The sequence below is a fragment of the Thunnus thynnus genome, chromosome 15 (genome assembly GCF_963924715.1).
Source record: "Thunnus thynnus chromosome 15, fThuThy2.1, whole genome shotgun sequence".
NCBI lineage: Eukaryota > Metazoa > Chordata > Actinopteri > Scombriformes > Scombridae > Thunnus > Thunnus thynnus.
Genome location: NC_089531.1, coordinates 3,833,721 through 3,856,222, shown reverse-complemented (window position 1 = coordinate 3,856,222; position 22,502 = coordinate 3,833,721). Strand labels below are relative to the sequence as shown.

The window sequence follows — 22,502 nt, the reverse complement described above, 5'->3', positions numbered from 1 at the left end:
TCACACTTACTAAAGTTCAAACCCAATCCCTGTAGTGTCTGTACTTTAAAATCACTGCTGAAACATTACAACCACAAAGTAGTGTCTTTTTACTGCTACTGTTATCATCATCAAATGATCAGTTAAAACCCCTTTAAAGAAACTCTCTGAGCTTAATTAAATACTTTGTTCCCGTTTTTTGTGTCAATTTAATGTCTCTTCTGGTTTTTCAAACTCCCCTTTTTACTCTATATCCTCTTCCCAGTAGTAAGGCTTTTTTTCCCCTTATGAGTTGGTTCCTCTCAGACTTAAGTAACGAGAGGCTGACCGGAGCCATGAGAGCCGTCGTCAGAGCCGTTGGCAGAGCCGTCGTCTGAGCCCTTGTCTGAGCCCTTGGCTGCAAGAATGAACAGACGTGTTACTTTCTGTACACATACTGACGCTGTTTTTCTACACATCTCGTGAAGCCAAGATGCATTTTTGGTATTAACTTTTCAATTATCAAAATTGCAAAACATATTTTCTCAGTTACCTCTAGTAATATCTAGCCATGAAGATAGTATGTTAAGTTTTGGTAATTTGGGTGCAACTCCTTTAAACCTTTAATTTATCTCTTGTTGCCACTTAAAGCTGCCAAAGCATGAACCTGTGTGGTGCAGATTTCAATCAGTCAACAGAAGATACTTACCAGAACCACCAGGGGGACTAGAGACACCAGAGTCACTGCTGTTGAGAGACCCATCAGACCCTGTGAAGAAAAGAAAATGCATTGAGGTTTGTAATAACTGCTTATATCCAATCTGTGCTTTCTGGACTGCTTTTGATTTATTTATTCACTGAGGATACAACGGAAACTAAAGATAAAATGCTTTAAAATACTGTTTCAGGACCTGAGTCAATGTCTGCAGAGGAAGAGCTTTCTTTATGTTATAAATGATGATATATAATAGATTAAAGTGATGTAACATCACAACAGTTTCAGACATTAACAAAATGTTTTGATGGTTTCCTGTAACACCATTAACACCAGCACCTCCTAACTTCACTTCCTGTTTAGTTTAAAACTTCAAAGATTAAACTCAGTCATCTATTGTTTTTTAATCTATTATTCAAATTACATGAACATTGGTGGGTGCAGAGTTGGGTAATATGGACAAAACACTGAAAACAAACATTTTTTACCATGTGATTTATAATTAATAATTATTTTAAAGTCAACTAAAACATAATAGTTTGATTTTTAATAAACAGTTAAAGTATTGAAGATCTCATGTTGGGCCAGACTTTGGTCATATTTAGATTATTAATTTAGACATTACGATTGTCAACCTTTTTCATATTAATAATATGGTGAGACAATCAATAATAAAATGATCTCATTATCAAAACTTTTTTTCATTATGTAACACTGACATCAGAATCTGTACAAAGTCATGTAGCTCAGCAGCTGACATCATGTCTTCCTACAGGAAAACTTTTACCTTTCTTTTCCTTCTCGTCCTTCATGGGAGGTTTGTTCACGTCTTCATCATTGGGAAGTTGTGGGGAGACAATGATAAAAAAAAAACACACAAAATTGAAGACTACAATCTGCTTTAATGTATAATGTTAATTTTTTACATGATCTTATAATATTCTCAGGTTTGTCAACATCACGTGTGTGAGAGGAAGAAATCATAGAAAATCAACATAATGGTGTGTTGGCTCCGATCATTTATGGTGGTGTGAAAGCTGTCAAACCCTGCTGCAGACCAAACAACCAGGTTTTTTTCTCCAAAAGCATCTTAAAGCTATGATGAAACTGTAAAATCCATCTTATGAACCTTCTACAGTTTCAGAGGTTTGTTTCCCAAAAGCATCATAACTGACGACGCTCTTACAAACAAACAAAGATGAACGAGTGACTCCTGAACACTCGCAGGAGGCTCAAAGCATCTTAAGAACCTACAGCAGGATCCAAAAACTACATGTTTTTTGAAGTTTTCACTGTTTTTCTTCATGAAAAACTATAGACTCAAAAATGAACACTGATGTTCTATAAGTGACGTTGATGTAAAAGGAAGAATTAGAAAATAAAACTAAACTAAACCAACAGACACAAAAATTAATCCAACAATTAATCTTCCAGTTTGTGTCTTCATCGTCCTCCTCTCCCTCTTCTTGCATCATATATTCATCTCTACTGGCTGAAACTTCCCCAGTGGTATATTTTCAGGTTCTTTTCTTTAGATTTATGTGTATGTTTGCTTCATGCTGACATACAGCAGGTCTGATACAGAAATGATGATGAAATGACGCAAAGTCATGAAACCTCTGCTGCTTCATTTCAGTTTTAATCTGATCTTCAGAGTAACGTTAACGCAGCTAAATCAAAGTTTACTTTCTTAAAGATCCCCTCCACACATGTATAAAGACATAAAAATAATCTACGTCTAATAATAACGTCTCTCATATAGTTTTTCCACAAGAAAAGTATAATTACCAGTTTAAAATCCTAGAAATATCATCTACTCCTTCTCCCTCACTTCTGACTGTGTGGACACACTGTGGATTTTGGCCTCCATCATTTACATTGAAAGCACATTTGAAGGATCTTTTAATATCCAGTATGAACAGGAGGAATGATTACAGCGAGGAAAACCTCTTTCACTGTTCATATGGACACCTGACTGTTGATTATGATAGAGTTTAAAAATTGTGAACTTGTCCTTTAAAGCCTCAGTCAGTGTTTTTCTGAATAAAGACAACATTAACTGAGGAAAGTGTGAAGTTCATGATTCAGAGTTTACAGACAGGGCTGCCTTAACTAATGATTTGACTTACTGACCATCTTCTCTTAATATGAGTGCATGTGTCTGATAAAACGTTGTCTTTTGGTCTATAAGTCTATATTCTTGCTGTGTTTACAGAAATGACTGGTACCAGTTAGACTTCTGAAGGTGAACTGGTAATGTATGGCAGAGGCTCGTGTCCAGAAGGTCTGCCTCAGGTTGGTGATTTATGTCTGAACAACTGCACCTGTCCACTCAGTGGCTCCTAGCCAACCTACAAGAGGCCCTTCCTCCTCCTCTGTCTCAGCTTTTTTTAAATACTTGAATTTATTAAGAAAGTTAAATTTGGTTTATTCAGACATTTGGGATTCCTTCATCATGCTGCCTCCATCTGAGTCATTGTTGTAACATTATAAACATCTTTAGCACCAAAACATTTAACATTTCAATCTTTAAAAGAATCAATAGCAGAAAAGTAAAGCACTTACCTGGGGCAGCAGGAACTTCATCACGTGGTACAGCTGTGAATAAACACAAAGTTAACACACATATAAAAAACAAAAACAGCTAAACTAACTATTGTCAAGTTCATTGTACAGAAGTTACAGCCTGGCCAGGACTAACTAAAAGGATTAAGTTGCCGTCAACAAATCAGTGCTTCCTGGACTGCTTTCTATTTATTAATTATACTAACAAGTATTGTGTGATATAGCTTATTCCTCTGTGCCGTAGAGCTCTGTTGACCTCTGTGGCTCCGTGGTCAATGAGTCACACCGCTGTACTGGGTGACATGTTCCTTCATCAACATGAACACACTGTCCTTTATTTTGACTCAATCCTTTTACTTGTTGACAATAAGAAATATATTTAACACCAGTCTGATCCTATAAGCTAAGTAAGTCTGAGCAAAGCTGTAACCTTCAAGTAAAAGAGAAGAAATAAAATAGTTACCTTGATAATTGTTGGGTCCACCTCCTCCTGTTAATAAAGACAACATTAACACATTAATGAACAGCTGAACTTATTACTACTCCTAAACTACATAACTGATTCTAAATCTGGAAAAGCCTCTAACTGAAGAACATCATGACTTGGGACAAAACAAACAGCTGGACTTATTTCAATTCCAAACATGCATATCCATTTTTGATTTGAGAAAAATGATTATCTGAAATTAGTAACTTTGCAGAACTTGTGGTTTAACTGAGCAGCTTTTAAAGACTCAATTTGTAATTTTTGTTTTTTTGACCCCAAACATTTTTATGGACAAAGACCCTGAAGACCAGACAGAAGATGTTTTTAATTTTGTGGCAAAGAGATGTTATATTGTGTGCAAAAAACAATCTTTTATACATTTTTTTAGTAGAAACAAGTTATTTAAAAGGTGTGTTTAAGTTTAGGATAGCTACTTAATGCTTCTAGTGTTTCTATAACATGGCCCTCAATTATTCATGGATGTCAAGTCAATGACATGGTCTGAAACTGTTTAGTCCCTCCATTAGATAAATCTATTGTCCTTTAAATTACACAGCGTTAAAATACACAGTTTGAACACTGATTTAATTTGAGGACAATCCCAGAGCAGTAGGACTTCAACTGTATGAAATTCAGAGGTGAAAATAAAACTTTATCAAATTTGATTCTCTCAGTTTTGAGGTGATGAGAGCAAGTTGCATGATAGAGAAGAACTATATGAATGTATAGTTCATCATATCTCTCCAACATGGTAACAACTTGTGTCCACCTCTGTCTCAGTGTTTTTTAAACTTTAACTTAATTTAAACAGTTAAATCTGGTTTATTCAGACAGGTTCTTCATTCCTCCCTCTGAGTCATTGTTGTAACATTATAAACATCTTTAGCACCAAAACATTTAACATTTCAATCTTTAAAAGAATCCACAGCAGAAAAGTAAAGCACTTACCTTGGGCAGGAACGACAACAACGGCAATATCTGTGAATAAACACAAAGTTAACACACATATAAAAAACAAAAACAGCTTAACTAACTATTGTCAAGTTCATTGTACAGAAGTTACAGCCTGGCCAGGACTAACTAAAAGGATTAAGTTGCCGTCAACAAATCAGTGCTTCCTGGACTGCTTTCTATTTATTAATTATACTAACAAGTATTGTGTGATATATCTTATTCCTCTGTGCCGTAGAGCTCTGTTGACCTCTGTGGCTCCGTGGTCAATGAGTCACACCGCTGTACTGGGTGACATGTTCCTTCATCAACATGAACACACTGTCCTTTATTTTGACTCAATCCTGCACACACAGTCCTGCTGCCAGAAATACTCACAACAGTTCAAATGTGGATTCATCCACCGCTGAAAATAGTCCCCAACAAATACACCATTTCCTCTGTTTGTTTGTTAAAAACTACAGTGACAAAATGACTGAGACTTTATTAAAAACATGAAACTAAATATTTCTGATCTACGTCTTCAGTAGGAAGTAACGAGCTTGAAGTTGAGAGCCACAGACAGGGAGGGACGTTGATAAGTATGTAGAGACAGACTCATCACTTTGTTGGTTTTACTTGTTGACAATAAGAAATATATTTAACACCAGTCTGATCCTATAAGCTAAGTAAGTCTGACCAAAGCTGTAACCTTCAAGTAAAAGAGAAGAAATAAAATAGTTACCTTGATTATTGTTGCGTCTACCTCCTCCTGTTAATAAAGACAACATTAACACATTAATGAACAGCTGAACTTATTACTACTCCTAAACTACATAACTGATTCTAAATCTGGAAAAGCCTCTAACTGAAGAACATTGTGAGAGTTTAAAGACTGCGGAGGACTAACTTAGGACTTGGGACACCTCTTCTAATCGAACAGCTGGATTTATTTCAATTCCAAACATGAATTTCCATTTTTGAATTGAGAAAAGTGATTTTCAGATGTATAACTGGCCAAACTTGTGGCTTAACTGGCCAGCTTTTAACGATTCAATTTGTAATTTTTGTTTTTTTGACCCCAAACACTTTATGGACAAAGCCCCTGGAGTCCAGAAAGAAGATATTTTTTATTTTAATACATATTATTTGGTAGGAACAAGTTATTTAAAAGGTGTGTTTAAGTTTAGGATAGCTACTTAATGCTTCTAGTGCTTCTATAACATGGCCCTCAATTATTCATGGATGTCAAGTCAATGACATGGTCTGAAACTGTTTAGTCCCTCCATTAGATAAATCTATTGTCCTTTAAATTACACAGCGTAAAAATACACAGTTTGAACACTGATTTAATTTGAGGACAATCCCAGAGCAGTAGGACTTCAACTGTATGAAATTCAGAGGTGAAAATAAAACTTTATCAAATTTTATTCTCACTTTTGAGGTGATGAGAGCAAGTTGCATGATAGAGAAGAACTATATGAATGTATAGTTCATTATATCTCTCCAACATGGTAACAACTTGTGTCCACCTCTGTCTCAGCTTTTTTTAAACTTTAACTTAACTTAAACAGTTAAATCTGGTTTATCCAGACAGGTTCATCATTCCTCCCTCTGAGTCATTGTTGTAACATTATAAACATCTTTAGCACCAAAATATTTAACATTTCAATCTTTAAAAGAATCCACAGCAGAAAAGTAAAGCACTTACCTTGGGCAGCAGGACCTTCATCAAGTGGTACAGCTGTAAATAAACACAAAGTTAACACACATATAAAAAACAAAAACAGCTAAACTAACTATTGTCAAGTTCATTGTACAGAAGTTACAGCCTGGCCAGGACTAACTAAAAGGATTAAGTTGCCGTCAACAAATCAGTGCTTCCTGGACTGCTTTCTATTTATTAATTATACTAACAAGTATTGTGTGATATATCTTATTCCTCTGTGCCGTAGAGCTCTGTTGACCTCTGTGGCTCCGTGGTCAATGAGTCACACCGCTGTACTGGGTGACATGTTCCTTCATCAACATGAACACACTGTCCTTTATTTTGACTCAATCCTGCACACACAGTCCTGCTGCCAGAAATACTCACAACAGTTCAAATGTGGATTCATCCACCGCTGAAAATAGTCCCCAACAAATACACTATTTCCTCTGTTTATTTGTTAAAAACTACAGTGACAAAATGACTGAGACAATTAAAACATGAAACTAAATATTTCTGATCTACGTCTTCAGTAGGAAGTAACGAGCTTGAAGTTGAGAGCCACAGACAGGGAGGGACGTTGACAAGTATGTAGAGACAGACTCATCACTTTGTTGGTTTTACTTGTTGACAATAAGAAATATATTTAACACCAGTCTGATCCTATAAGCCAAGTAAGTCTGACCAAAGCTGTAACCTTCAAGTAAAAGAGAAGAAATAAAATAGTTACCTTGATGATTGTTGCGTCCACCTCCTCCTGTTAATAAAGACAACATTAACACATTAATGAACAGCTGAACTTATTACTACTCCTAAACTACATAACTGATTCTAAATCTGGAAAAGCCTCTAATTGAAGAACATCATGACTTGGGACAAAACAAACAGCTGGACTTATTTCAATTCCAAACATGCATATCCATTTTTCAATTGAGAAAAATGATTATCTGAAATTAGTAACTTGCAGAACTTGTGGTTTAACTGAGCAGCTTTTAAAGACTCAATTTGTAATTTTTGTTTTTTTGACCCCAAACATTTTTATGGACAAAGACCCTGAAGACCAGACAGAAGATGTTTTTAATTTTGTGGCAAAGAGATGTTATATTGTGTGCAAAAAACAATCTTTAATACATATTATTTGGTAGGAACAAGTTATTTAAAAGGTGTGTTTAAGTTTAGGATAGCTACTTAATGCTTCTAGTGCTTCTATAACATGGCCCTCAATTATTCATGGATGTCAAGTCAATGACATGGTCTGAAACTGTTTAGTCCCTTAGTTTAGTCATTGTTGTAACATTATAAACATCCTTAACAACTTGTGTGCAATGTATGAATGTTTTTCACATAATATGCTCAAACAAAATAAATACAAAAATCTTTTGGGACTTCGGGGGCTGCACAAATGAAATCTATATGTATAACTGAAGCATTTTTCTTTTAGACGGAATATTAGCATTATGTATTCTTCCACAGATCATATTGAAAATATAAACCAGCTGTACATGTTAACATGTTAATAAGGATGCATGCTAATGTTTAGCATGTTAGTAATAGAGATGGAAGATATTATTAAAATCCTCTTTCACAGTGTTGCATATTTTATATTGTGACAGATAGATGATATAGTGCCTTTTCACAATATTTAGCTCCCTGCACAAATGAGTGATGAAGAGTTTTGATGAAGGGATTTTAAACTCAGTCAAATAAAAGATAAGAACCTTTCCTACATGATGACTGACAGGACTGATATTCACTGTGACCTGTGAACATCTCATGATGTCCATGATCATTAAATAATAGACCTTTGCACCAGATAACCAACAATGATTTAACACCCTTTCACCTTCCTGACTTATAGCAGAAGAGACTGTAATATCTGTCTAATCTTGGTGTAAATACAGTCTATGTAAGAGATAAAACCCGACAGGTTGTATGTTCCATGATTGTAATGGACGGCACAAACACTAAGAACCATCAGTATCCCTCTAATACCGTGACCACTTGGGTTTGTTTTTACAATCTGCAGCGTGAATCAGTTTTGATTTCTGGGTCAATTTTGACTGAATTTAGCAATGACGAAGCATTTTGAATTCATTACTGCTCTGATTCTATTTTTCCAACAAAACACTTATATTGTGTGTAAAAACTACTTTTTCTGCTCAAAATTAGCTCATTTCTGTCTGTTTGGATTTAAATTTCAGTTCAGCCGAATTTTCTTATCGTGACGTAAAAGACTCTGAGGTTCATTTCAGCTGCAGCATCAAGTATAAATATCAGAACTCTGCTAACTGTAGCCTCAGTTTGTTCCTCTCACACAGAGCTGCTGAAGACGTTAGCAGGTCTGATAAGAGACGTCGTGCTGCTCAGAGAACCCTGGTTATACAAATAATTTGTTCCTTTTCTGTGGCAGTAAACACAACACATGGGCCCGCTGATAACTAACTGTGCTGTATTAAAAGCTGTATGATGTATGTATTATGTGCTGTATTATAAAGACATTCAGACTGATGACGGAAACATTAACATGATAAACCGCAGGGCTACAGCTACGTACTGACACTCCCTCACAGACACACACACACACCTGAGAGCTTCTCGTAGTAGAAACTTTTACAAAGGGCCATGAATGTGCTTCTAGTGACGGTCAAAGCTCCGGCGGACACAGAGAGTCTGACAGCAGCTGCTCATGGCCGGTTATCTCTGACTACCAGCTCTACATCTGTTCATGCTACACTGAGCGGTGGTCAGTCTTAATCCACTCTCGTCGACTTCCCCGTACCTCCCGCATCACGCACTACGTAGCCACGAGGCCACGCCCCCTACAGTCATCCTGTGCACATCTTTTAAATACGCTGGGAGAGTTTGACTGTGTAGTTACTCTTTAAATCAATTTAAACAACTATTAAGTAAATAGAGCTTTTCAATTGTTTGCTGGAAAACTTGCAGGAATCAGTTTCTTTTCTTAGTAGATCTAGTTTTTTTGAGGAATTAAATGTTTTATGTATTTTCTTTTAAAAGGATATTGAATAAAATATGGGAAAAAACATATCACACTCCACTGGTACCTTGTTGAGAAAACACAATGATTATATATTACACCTACCAATTATCCCTTTTTTATACAAGAACACCAGCAGCACTGCAGCCACGACAAGGACGCCCACAACCGCCCCAGCAATAATAACTACGTTGTTTCTTCCAGGAGGGTCAGGACAATAACCATCTAAAACACAGAAAACATTTATATTAGTTTCACATTTAGTTGACTTTTAACATCATTAATATTTAGTTTCATGTGACTCAGTGTTGATGCATGGTACTAAAATGTAGACGTGATCATCAGTGATAATGTGATAAAAGTGATAAGATACAATTTAATGACACAAAATAACATGAAATGTGGAGACTATGTCAAGAGTCAAAAAGGATTCTTACCAAAAAGTCCTGAATTTCAAACTTCAAAAAGTTGGTTCTTGCCAGTTAATGTTGTGTTTTTTCTCTTGTAGCTACTAACTGTGATGCTAAAAATGAATGAATCCACCTCATCTTCAATAAAGACAAACATTGAAACACATTTTGAATATAATACTCTCCTCCAGTGAAGAAGTAACTTGACAGTAGGCAGCTTTTGATGCAGACTCTTACTGCATCGCACCCTGAGCTAATACAAAAAGGTCCAATATGAAGCATTACTGATTAAGTAAAGACTATATCTGATTTAATACAACGTGGATCTCATTTTCTTATGTTTGTCTTGGTTATAACCTGTCTGATCATCTGATCATTTGCATTTTTGCCCCAATCAACTTTGTTGAACTGTGACAAATTGTAAATTGCAATAAGAAAGTTTCTTACCCCAAACCTTCTCTACATATACATTGGTTGCACTGTGAGTGACTTCACATCTGTATGAAGCAACGTCACTCCTTAAAATCTCCACACTGTCTCTTCTCTGGTAGGTATCGTCTTCATTTGGTCGAACACCTGAGGTCTCCAATCCGTCCTCTTTAGTCAGAACGCGGCCGTCTCTTTTGATCTCCAGTTTGATTTCTTTTGGGAAGAAACCTGTGGCCAGGCAGGTCAACTTGACGTTTGTCTCAATTCTGGTCTTTGTAGCAAACACGTACACCTCTGGCGGAGCTGGAAAGAGAAAATGTTAGGTGAGTTCATGTTTACAGGGAGGCTACATAGCATTATGCTAAACCACATGTGATGCTGTTTGTACCATCCTCATAATAAACTGAACTAATAGAATCTGTTGCTACAACTACTACAACAAATAGTGACAATGATATCTTTAATTATAACAAAAGTATAACACAAAAACATACTGGTGATACTAAACTTAGCAACATAAAAACACTGCTGCTACGACACACACTTCATTTCATTATTTCTGCTCTTTTTCCAAACAATTTTCTGAGATTTGAAGATCATGTTTGTTATTGAATATGGTGTTTACGAGGGTTGGGTTCCAATAGCCGGTTCTCTTTGTATTTGGTTCCATGATGGCAAAGTACCGGATTTGCTGAGCTGCAACAGCTATTTTTTTTTCTTTTATTAGCAAAGACTGGTGTAGAGAGCAGACGGGGAACAGTTTTCTCATTTACAGTATATACTGTAGCTGACACTGTCCGTCTTCTATCAGCTGTAACCAATGAATGTTAACGCCTTGAGTAACTTGACATATTGACAGTTAAATCAGCTTCAGTTGTCAAAATCTCCCGCTCAAACTTTAATTTATATCACATTAATTATTTAAGTTAATCAACTTAATAGTTCAGAATCAGGACTTCCATTATTTGAAACAAGTAGCTTGTGAAAAATAAAGTGTACAAGTGGGTTATAGCAGTTATTTAAATCTGTCAGATACATATTTAATCAATATTTAATATCTTCTGCTGCTCATCTCACTTTCAGGTTGTTGCAACAGGTTGTAAAATGGAACCGAAACTGAAGTGTTTCTGCCTTCTTTCATGAAGATATTTTTAACTTTTACTACAACTGTTGAAAGCTGAACCTCAGTGGATTCAAAAGGATTCAGAGTCAATAAAATACTATTGAACCATAATCCTAGTGAAGTGCTGTTTGTTGATGGGAAATGTTGCCACATCTGGACCTGACAATTTTCCATCACAAATACTAAAATTCAGGAAAACAAAAAAAAGCCAGATTTTGTGTGAATACCAATAATATCAAGACCAGCTGATTTCATGTTTGACATTTTAACAACCTGCATAGTAATCCTTCTATTACTAAAGCCACGTCTATAATCTCTAGTAATAATGGATATAAAAATACAGAAATGATTTTCTGTCATACATACAGGCTGCTTTCAGCTGCTTTTGTCCGTATGTCATGAACTTGTTCAACCAATCTATACACTCGTTCTCCAGGTAGCCTTTGGTGTATTCTTTTAGGACCTGGACACCATCCCACTTTCTCTTGGTTGGGACTGCTATATCAGTGGAGGCAACCCAGACTGCATTGGTGTCATCGAAGGACAGGAAGTCTCGTCCATCGTAGTTGTACATGTCAACGCCGCGACTAAACATCACACTGCCATCAGGCCTCGTCTCACCCTCACAGCCATGCATCCACTGAAGAATATGGACATCTAAAGGGGAGTGACAGTGAAATAAATTACAAAGAATGAGGGCATGGAAAAATGCAGCAAATAATTACAATTAAAACAGTTTCATTGAAGCTAATTAGAAGTTATCACTTGTTCCTGACTTAAGGGGAAAAAAACAGCTTCATTTTTGCTGGAACATTTATCTTTACTAAAGGTATTACAGTTGTTAATTTCATAGTGTTAATTATTGATTCATCAAAAAGTGATCCCAGTCTGCGTCTAACACAGTTCATGGATCTTACCATCATCAGTCTGATTCATTCGTTTCTTCAGGATGTCGATGTTGACTTTGAACCACTGCTGCTTGCTCAGGCGGGACTGTGTGCCTTTCTCCCAGTAGTCTTCTGGAAGTCGCTCTTTCATCCAGGGCTCCTTGGGAACTTTTTTCTTTAGATCACTGTCATAGTAGTCGATCATCCTGTTGTCCATCAGACCCATAGCTGTGAACTCGTGGATGCCCGGAAGTTCGACAGGTTTGGAGAAGGCAGTGTAGATGTAAGTGAGGGAATGTTTCTCTGAGAGTCACACAGAGAGAAAGACAGACAGACATGTTTACAGACGAGGTAGATGAGCTCCAGCAGATTTGACTTAATGCTTTGGACTCTTACCAATCTATTTACTGGCATCGATCAGAATATTTAGCCACATGTATGAGCCAAACAATACGTTCAGGAGATTAAAGCATATACATCATTATTATCACAAAGAATAATTTGATCAAAATGGAAATTATCAGCCCCCCTATGGCTTGTTGACCTGATGTTTGTGAACCTACAGAAAATAAAAGTTTGCACTAAGAGCCTCCAACAAACTTTATTCAACTTGGGGTCCTGTGATCCAGAACTTTTATAATCTTTAAAGTCTTCCCAACAGTACTAGATGGGAAGTTTTTTATTAATAATTTTCTTTAATTTATTATTATTTACTTTTTGCATCATAGTGTTTTGAAACTTATTGGTTAACAGTTTTATATTAAAGATATACTGTATATCTTAATATATTTTTATTTTTTCACTAAAACCCTTTTGCATCAAAACAGGCAGATAATTCATTCGTTCATTCATGTTTTTTCCTCCCATCAGACAGAAAAACTTAACTGTAACTAGTCCTGCCCCAGAACAAAGATTTTCCTTGTTGAATAGGAGTCATTAGTTAAAGTCATTAGTTGACTAGTTGACACATATATATGAAATCAATTTAATGATTTTAAAATATATATTTTTGGGGGCATCATAAAGAGGTTTGTTAGTGCAGTTAAATCCTCATATCCCTCAACTGTATTGGTAAAAATCCAGCATACAGCCGAGTGAGAAAAGAAGCAAGAACAAGGAAATAAAACGGTTGTTTATGAGCCAATTACGGTTAAGCATCATGTCAATAATATCTTAACAATGTTGTCTGCTTACCTCAGTGACACACACACACACACACACACACACACACACACACACACACACACACACACACACACACACACACACACACACACACCTGCCAACCTGTTTTTAATCTCTTTATCACAACAGTTCCACCTTCACCTGCCTACTTGTAACTCCCAAAATGTGACTTCATAGCATTTCCAGAACACTGAAGTCCACCAGTAATTAACAGATCAATCTATTTAGCCAAGTACCAATTATTTTAATACATTTAATAAAAATGTTGAATGCAGAGAAAACATTTCTTCTAATTGATTTAAATGTATTTTTTTCCCTCATTTTTCATTTTAGAAGTGACTATACAGTGAATAATCATGTCTACTATTATCTTTCTGATACCAATGATAGTCGAAATAAACAGATGAACAGCTTGCACACTGCAGGGCTCCAAAGTCCACTTATAATTTATTGCACCAAGGTGACGTTTCGAGCACTACTGCTCTTAATCAGACACAGTGGAGTCTGTTTAAGTCACCTTGGTGCAATAAATTATAAGTGGACTTTGGATCCCTGCAGTGAGCGAGCTGATTATACTCCTAGCTTATTGATACCAATGACGAACCTGCTGTAACAAACTATACTTTCTTTAATTTACTCCACTTTATTTGTAGATTGATGTTGTTTACAGCTGTAACTATTATTCCAGTAATCAGATTGGCACATTCTGATAATCATTTAGGCTAATTGGTTCAGTTTTCTTTTCAAGCACAAGTGTCCAATTTTCTGTGGTTACTTGCTCCTTTTTCTTTCTTTTATGTATCAGTATCAAATTCTTCCTTTCTTTTTCGGTATTGGACTGTTGGTTGGACAAAACCAACAATTTGAGGACATCTCGAGCTTTTGGAAAATTGAGATGGACATCAACAGAAAAATAATCAAATTCGTGGCCATATTGTCAAACATACTACTGGCGACGTTTTACACGCAGACGATAAATTACGATTTTCTAAGCAGTTGATCAATTTTCTCATGTCTGTTTTGATGTAAAAGGCTTATAGAGTAAGAGTACATTACAAAAACCGAAAAACTGTAAGTCTATATGCACAAATTAAACTCAAATAATCAACAGAAAACTGATCATTACAAAGACGTCACAACTTTGACCATTTTACTTTCGATTTTAACCGGAATCGCATTAATGCGTAAAAAAACTCCCTTACCGCTGTTTACCGTCAGTCCCGTCCCCAAAAGGACGAAAACTGCGATGAAATACATCTTCACCACAAAGTAGACTCCGTTTACGTTTCTGAAACTCAGTTTATCCGAGTGTTGGACGGTGTTTGAGGGCGTCTTGACGGCGCGTCGACGAACTGCTGCTATTTCCTGTTTCTCCGGTCTTTCTGCTCTACATGGTGCATTCAGGTGCTGCTCGTAAAGTCAGCACATTATGCTGCGTTCAAGTTTTCTACTTTTAACACTTTTTGCTGCTTGGGATTATTTCGTTCAGATAACAATCTTAAAACAACAGTCAGGAGCTCAAATGAATGTAATCATTCCTTATGTTCATACTGACCATTCACCAAGTAGATATATTTCAACGGGTTTTTTTTCCTTTTAGGAGGAATGCAAAGAGGGGGATTCACTGTTTGGAACATGCTACTGAGACAGTTTTGCTGCTCGAGTCCTATGTCACTTTGTTTTGGCATTTTAGAATAGGTGTATCAACCTGTGAGAGAGAGAACTGCACTTTGCCTTATATCTATGCAAGGCTTCATATTTGGAAGGTTTACCTTAAGAGAGAGGAAGTTACATAACGCAGGGCAGGAGTATGAATTATGGAGCTGCTGTTTTTGCATTTTGGTCTGCCTGACACGGCACAGAGGTGTATGAATATGATGGTGTATGATGATGATGACAATGGATCACCAACAGCTTATTGTCAACAGTGAAACAGATTTGTTTACCTTGGGGATGTAAAGGTAAACAAAAGCTGTAGGTTAATGGTTAGTCTACATGGACTGTCCTCGTTTCCATCTGTCAGGTTTGACATCATCATCATAAATTATTGTGGCATTATTTGTAAGACTCCTGAGAAGTCATGTCTGTCATGTGGACAATAACAATAACAGGGCTACACATTTCTCCAACTGTGTTCTTGCTGAAAAACACAGACTTGACCCTAATTTTGTTATGAGCCAATAGGCAGCTCAATGATAACGCTTTGAGACTAAACTGTAAGGTTTAATTGTTAAACAAGTACATTTGGGGATGCCAGAATGACCAAATCATTATGTGTGATTACAAGCACACTTCTAAATATTGTTGTCAACCAGAACCAGATGACTGCATCTATATTAAAACCTCCCAGGACAGTACTTTAACAAATACTTTCCTGCAAGAAACAATACAGATGGCATAAAGCAGACTATACTTTCTCCCATAGTTCAGGTCACCACAGCCTCGGGTGTTAACTTAAGACTTTTACATTGTCAGGGAAGCACCACAACTGCAACTTCCTGGTTATCTGTTCTGCTTTTGTTTGTTGTTCTCCTGAGATCAAGTCAGGTGGCAACTGTGAGACCAGCCTCAAACTTATGCAATGCAACTGTAATACAGGCCAGGCTGACTAGAAGTTACCAACTTTTTACACTAATTTACTTCACTGCAAAGACACCTGACAAATATTATATAACATATATTATTATATCTGACAACATATTAGGGATAATCAATTTATCATTTTGTCTATAAAATGTAGTACAAAATAGTTATATTTCTTAGATGGTGACACCTTCAAATGTCTTGTTTACCACAATTTACGACAAAGAAAAACTTCACAAACAGTTGCCAATTAATTTTCTCTTGATTGACTAATTGATTAATCGACTAGCCCTAAAACACATATTGGATTTTCAAGCTTCAATGCAGCGAAAAGACGTCTATTAATAATATATTACACATATTCACAAAACCTGTAAAATCTATGGGATTAAGGTACAGTTTGTGTGGAAAAACCTATAATCAATTACATAGTTATACATTGATAAAATATTATAACTAGGGTTGCCACTAACGATTATTTTCATTATAGATTAATATGTCGATTATTTTATCGGTTAATTGATCAGCCCAAATATAGGCTATTCAGTTTACTGTCATAGAGAACTTAAGAAACCAGAAAATAGTCAGATTTAAGAAGGTGGAATTTTGAATTTTTTAAGCTGATATTTTACATATTTCCTTTTATGTCCCACACTGCTGTCATTAATATCAGAGGAAAACAACATAACGCAGTAATGAGGGAGGCTCAGCTAACGCTTTTACAGCTGATTACTACAGGTAACGTTAACCGATACTCATTCACTGCACTAAACCGTCATATTTTCGGTTATCGCACAGGTCAAAAAAACAGGTGAGAGAAGCAGCATGTTGTTAACATTAGATGAAACAGGTAACTAGTGATCGGTACATTTCACCTGTTTTATCAAACAAAAAAAACCCAACGCATCCAGTATTAACGTTAACCGTTGGCTGTAACGGTTAACGTTACTTAATTTAACGTTAGCTAACGTTGGCTATAAACTGCTGGGAAATGGAGACGAAAGTTGCTTTTTTTAACTTTCGTTTTCAAAATGTGACCGCCGACAGTGAACTTACCGCATTTAATCGGCTCTAAGTTGGGCGAAAAGACTGCCCAAAATAAAAACATCCAGGCTGTTGCTGGATTCATGGCTGCAAACTGCGACGTAGTGTCAGTTAAGAAAGAGGAAACTGGACCAACATGCACGCGGCGTGCTTGCTGGTTTATATAGTGCGCCACATCCAATCAAATAATTCAGAGCATGTTGCCAGGCAGATTTAACCGAATAAGGTTTTGGCCACACAGTCAGGGTTGACGGCGCTTCGGAGGAAATCTGAAAATATGAGTTTAAAGGTGTAAAGTCCTTTCTGAGCGAAATATAGATCATTTGATATCATACATGTATGAATATGTTTTTAACACGTAACAGGGACTTCCTACTTAAACTGTAAGCAGTGGTGGAAAGAGGGAAATATTGTACTTTCTACTCCACTACATTTATTTGACAGCTTTAGTTACTTTTCAGATGAAGATTTGACACAATGGATAATATAACAAACTTTTAAGATACAACACATTGTTAAAGATGAAACCAGTGGTTTCCAACCTTTTTGGCTTTTGATGTCTTACAAAAAGCAGTGTGTAGTCGGGGTCACATTTCACATGTCTAAAAACTGTCTAAAAAGTCCAAAAACTGAAAACAGATTTGTGTATTGGAACTTCATTCTTTCTTCTTTCCTCTCCCATTAATCATCTCATGACCCCTCAGATTTATCGGTTCACCCTTTGGAGGGGCCCGACCCCTAGGTTGGGAACAACCGGACTAAACTAGCTAACTGTATATAAAGTAGTGTAAACTAGCTCCACCTCCAGCAGCTACAACAGTAACATGCTGCTCTAACACTGATGCTTCACTATTAATAATCTAATGATGTCATATATAATAATATATCAGTCAGAGGGACCAAACCACTACTTTTACTGCAATACTTTAACTACATCAAGCTCATAATACTTATGTACTTTTACTGCAATACTTTAACTACACCAAGCTCATAATACTTATGTACTTTTACTTAAGTAGGATTTTTCATGCAGGACTTTAACTTGTAATGGAGTATTTTTACATTACTTTATTGGTAGTTTTACTTAAGTAAAGGATCTGAATACTTCTTCCACCACTGGTTTTCACGAATTAAATTTCAAAATAGGATTTAAAAGTCTTTGAACTCTAATGTTTAGGAGATAAAATGACATCTCCTAAACACCTTGGGGCTCCATACACTTCACTGAAGTCCTCAAATATGAAAAAAAAATCTTTATAACTCAATTATTAAATCCTAATATTGTTTCACCTTCGGTGGAATCAAATATTATAAAGGAAAAATCACACCATGTTATCATTAAACATTTTCCTGTCTTTTGACTTCAAAATACATTTGAAACTCAACAGCAATGAGTCTATCCAGAGAGAATATCTCAGTTAGCGTGGAGGATAATCCATAAACCTCACTGTCAAGTTTTCTTAGGGACAGTTTCTTCTCTAGAAACTCTAGTACAGTAGTTCCAATAAATCTGTTCAAAATGAAGGAAATGGAGTCACCTGCACATTGTCTTTTGAGAGAGAGGTTGCTGTGGAGCATTTAATTTTTCAAAGCTTTGAGAACCATCAAAAATGAATTTCCAATCACATCTGTTGTGTTTTGAGTGCCAGCAGACATGTAAGAGACATCTCAAAAACTGGACAAATAAAACAAAAATTACTGTAGTGAAATGAATCCAAACCACACTGGCTTCCTATAGAGGAAGAAAAACAGAATTTAAAGATAGAAAACACTGATTCAAAGCAGCTGAGATTTACAATTAACTTGCTAAAATGAATAACGTGCAAAAATATATGACGAAACAATCATGAAGGAATCAAAAATCCAACTCCAAAAACTCTTTATTCATTGCAACAAATTAACACATGTACAAAGGCCTACTTTTAATATTTCTATATACATATATTATTACACTTTGTATTTGACAGATACTTTAACATTTACATTCACTTTTGCAGAGAGGAGTTAACATCTGACGCTGACGATGAGTGAACACGCTGCCTGCCGTTCGTCTCTCGGTACATTCATACATGCACTGAAAAACAAGTCTCTCGCTGCTTTCTTTCGAAATTGTTTGCAGCGTTCAATTAATATAACACTATTCAAGCATATACATTTTATCCATTTGTTTTCTTGCATTTAGTCTTGTTTGTGTAAGTCATGTTGTTCTGAGCATTAACTAAAATCTGCTTTTCTGTTCTTTCAAATATTCCTCAAACTTAAGTGCAACCTGTACTGCTTCTTATCTTTAAAGGCAGTGATCCACTGGGCAACTTTTCTAGCAACATTTGGTTGCCATAATTCATTTTAATGTGTTTTTGACCCTGTTGTTTATTGCCTAAAACAGTTGCTGAGTGTATCACCACCCTCATATTTTTACTGAATTCAACCTCTTTATCTCCTCTACTCTATTAAACTCCTCTACTCCTTCTTGTTGAAACCCGTCGCTCTTCAGTTCCACTTGTCCTCCTCCGTGCTCCCCCTACCTTCATCCCTCCATCCCCTGTCAGTCCATCTCTTCCTCCCAAAGCGGAAGCCGAATCCCCCTTTCTCCCGGCTGACAGCTTGGAGCCCTCCGGCGATGGAGGTCAGAGCTTCGTTCCTCTTCCCCCCGTCTTCCCCCTCTCCTCCCTCCTGATAGTGCATGCTCTCCAACAAGTAACCCCCGGGGAAGGGCATCAGCGGCCGGGCCATCAGGTCTCCTCTCTGGGCCCTCAGCAGCGCCTCCTTCTCCACCTCCTCCTCTTCCCTTCGCTGCGGCAGGACAGGCCGGGGGTCTTGGGGCCACACAGCCCAGGCTTCAGTATGGAGGTTCTCGTCATCCCTCAGGTCCTCCAGAGCAGCCTGGAGCTGCAACAAGGCAGTTTCTAGGTCAGGTCCGTCTACTGTGGGCAGGAGGGCGGTGGGGGAGTGGGGGTACGATGTGACGGCCCATGGGACGGGGCAGAGGAGGGCGAGGGAGAGGAGGGTGAGCTGTGAGACCCCGGGATGGAAAGAAAGTCTCATCTGGTGAGAGAAACAAGTCAGGAGGGAAAAGAGGTTATTTTATATTTTTATCTGTTGTTTCTTTGCTTTTTACCAACTTACTTACCCAACTTTATAATCATGCAAAAGAACTCACAATACTGTAACTCATAGGACAGTATAAGAGAGAAATGACGACATTATAACAGCGAGAAAATGAAAGACATTTACAGAAATTATCCAAAACATACACCGATAGCACTCAGAGTCTTGGAAATAAAGAGGGCGCAAAACAGGTCAAGCTTTTCAGATTTTCACCCACATATTTACATCTAAAATTTACCATTCTGCTTTATTTAATTAACTACTATAACAAAGGAATGCATCTTAACAAAATGATAACCCACGGCTAAAATTCAAAACACAGATTTGGATCATTACGATCGCTTTCAATTATTAGTAGAGTATTAATGATAAAAAAACAACTAATATTTGATTCATAAAACAGGCATATACACAGTACATATAATCAGTTAGAGATACACAAAACAATCAAATTTTGTCTAAAGTCAAACTCTTCAGTGATTCTACATGTAAATGTGCAGTTCCAGTCAAAAGTTTGGACACACTTTCTCATTCAAATGAATGGAAGGTGCGTCCAGACTTTTGACTATATATACATATACGGACGAGTGACAAATTAAAGGAAAAATCAACATAAAGTGTCTTAGTAAGGTTCTGGGTCACCACGTGCTGCCAGAACAGCTTCAATGTGCCTTGGCATTGATTCTACAGTCTCTGAACTCTACTGGAGGGATGAACGTTATCCTTCCAATAGATATTCCCTCATTTGGTGTTGTGATGATGGTGGTGGAGAGCGCTGTCTATAGGTGTTCAGCTGGGTTGAGATCTGGTGACTGTGAAGGTCATAGCATATAATTCACATCGTTTTCATACTCATCAAACCATTCAGTGACCCCTCGTGTCCTGTGAATTGGGGCATTGTCATCCTGGAAGAGCCCACTCCCATCAGGATAGAAATGTTTCATCATAGGATAAAGGTGATCAATCAGAACAACTTTGTATTGATTTGCAGTGACCCTTCCCTCTAAGGGGACAAGTGGACCCAAACCATGCTAACAAAATGCCCCCCAAAGCATAACAGTGTATATAACCTTTATTTAAACAGCCATTGAGAGCAAACACATGGACGCCCTGGTTACAGTACATATAAAAGCACACTAAAGTTACAGTATGTATCAACAACAATTCATATATAAGATGTTTAATTGTATTATTTAATTATTTTATCATTAGTACTATTATTTTAACTTTCCACAAAATGTTTTTGAAATCTGGTGTGTAGTGTTGAAGATATCCTGCCAACAAACAAACGTCCACTAACATAAAACTTAAGTAGTGGATGAATCGATAGGAAATGTCCGATTATCTGCAAGAAGGATTCAAGTAAGAATAAGTGCATTTTCCCAGCAGTCATATCTATCATACATTTACAATGTGCTGAATTAAAACCAGACAAAATACAGAAAAAATGAGTTACCCTGCCAGAAGAAAAACTACGATTCTCAAACACTCAAAACTCAGAACCAAGAAAGTGAATTACCCTTCGGACAAACACTGGGAAACTTTGACTGGTTGAGTTTTTCTTACCATGTTGGCAAACCATCAGGCTTTTCTCAGAAATAATAAAAACATCATAAAGATAACTTAGAGCCAGGCCATGCAAAGTCTCAAAAGAATGGTTAAATCTCAAAATAAGATTTGAAAACGTGACGAGACGCCTCCCAAAATGAGACATTCATAGACACTCGTAGAACAACGCTAAGGTGCAACAAGTCCCAACAAATCAGTGCAGAGGAGAAGGTCCAATACAACTAAAGCAAAGCCGTCAATTAGTAGACCTTCATCAGGGCAAATAAGTTAAATAATGTGTTGAATAATAATGATAAATAAGTCTCACAGCAGCATTTTTAACAAACAGGAGCTATTGTAGCTTCTCATGTCTGCAGAATTGCATCACTGTGCAACTTCTTGACTGCTTCAGATGTCAACATGCTGTAAGAATCATTTTCTCAAAAGTGCAAAAATATAGATGAGAAAGAAGTTGCTTTCACCTGTTAGCATCAATGAAGAAAGAAGAGGAGGGACAAAACAAACAGAACAAAAATTCAGTTAAAAAAAAACAGTTTTCTTACCTTGTGCCACGGGTAAACTTGCTGTATCTTCTCCAACATTCGTCGCCTCTGACCTTTTTAAAAACTGCCCGCCCTCCATCCTCCCCCCCGCCGCGCTCGGGTCACAGGTTGCCGTTACCCATTGGCCCCTCGCCCCTCTGACGCAGGCAAACATTTGTGTCGACCCTCCTAACCTTCATTCTTTCAGCTGAGAAACATCGGTCCACTTCAGCGTCAAGACCCCGAGTGTGTTAATTATCGCTGCTTGATTGACGAGGCCAT

The 22,502-nt window shown here is 37.0% G+C and overlaps 3 protein-coding genes across 3 annotated transcripts in view; all 3 read right to left on the bottom strand.

The window, feature by feature from the left end:
• Positions 1–14,787, bottom strand: part of LOC137198238 (class I histocompatibility antigen, F10 alpha chain-like) — a 150,103-nt gene extending 135,316 nt beyond the window's left edge. Inside the window, exons 1-11 of the mRNA XM_067611943.1 lie at positions 14,598–14,787; positions 12,241–12,513; positions 11,690–11,980; positions 10,219–10,503; positions 9,467–9,586; positions 7,094–7,120; positions 6,367–6,399; positions 5,401–5,427; positions 4,674–4,703; positions 3,702–3,728; positions 3,239–3,271 (exon numbers count right to left, since the gene is read on the bottom strand). Coding sequence (XP_067468044.1) covers positions 3,239–3,271; positions 3,702–3,728; positions 4,674–4,703; positions 5,401–5,427; positions 6,367–6,399; positions 7,094–7,120; positions 9,467–9,586; positions 10,219–10,503; positions 11,690–11,980; positions 12,241–12,513; positions 14,598–14,652 — 1,201 coding nt within the window. The 5' untranslated portion in view covers positions 14,653–14,787. The remainder of the gene's footprint in view (positions 1–3,238; positions 3,272–3,701; positions 3,729–4,673; positions 4,704–5,400; positions 5,428–6,366; positions 6,400–7,093; positions 7,121–9,466; positions 9,587–10,218; positions 10,504–11,689; positions 11,981–12,240; positions 12,514–14,597) is intronic.
• The window catches only part of LOC137198241 (class I histocompatibility antigen, F10 alpha chain-like), a 105,245-nt gene extending 88,062 nt beyond the window's left edge, over positions 1–17,183 (bottom strand). The window contains exon 1 of the mRNA XM_067611950.1: positions 17,035–17,183. Within this exon, the coding sequence (XP_067468051.1) occupies positions 17,035–17,107 (73 nt within the window). The 5' untranslated portion in view covers positions 17,108–17,183. The remainder of the gene's footprint in view (positions 1–17,034) is intronic.
• A 1,815-nt stretch (positions 17,184–18,998) lies between these two features.
• qrfp (pyroglutamylated RFamide peptide) lies at positions 18,999–21,316 on the bottom strand. Its single transcript, XM_067611970.1, has one exon. It carries the CDS (start codon positions 20,065–20,067, stop codon positions 19,513–19,515), a length of 555 nt encoding a protein of 184 aa, XP_067468071.1. The 5' UTR covers positions 20,068–21,316; the 3' UTR covers positions 18,999–19,512.
• Between the last annotated feature and the right edge of the window lie 1,186 nt (positions 21,317–22,502).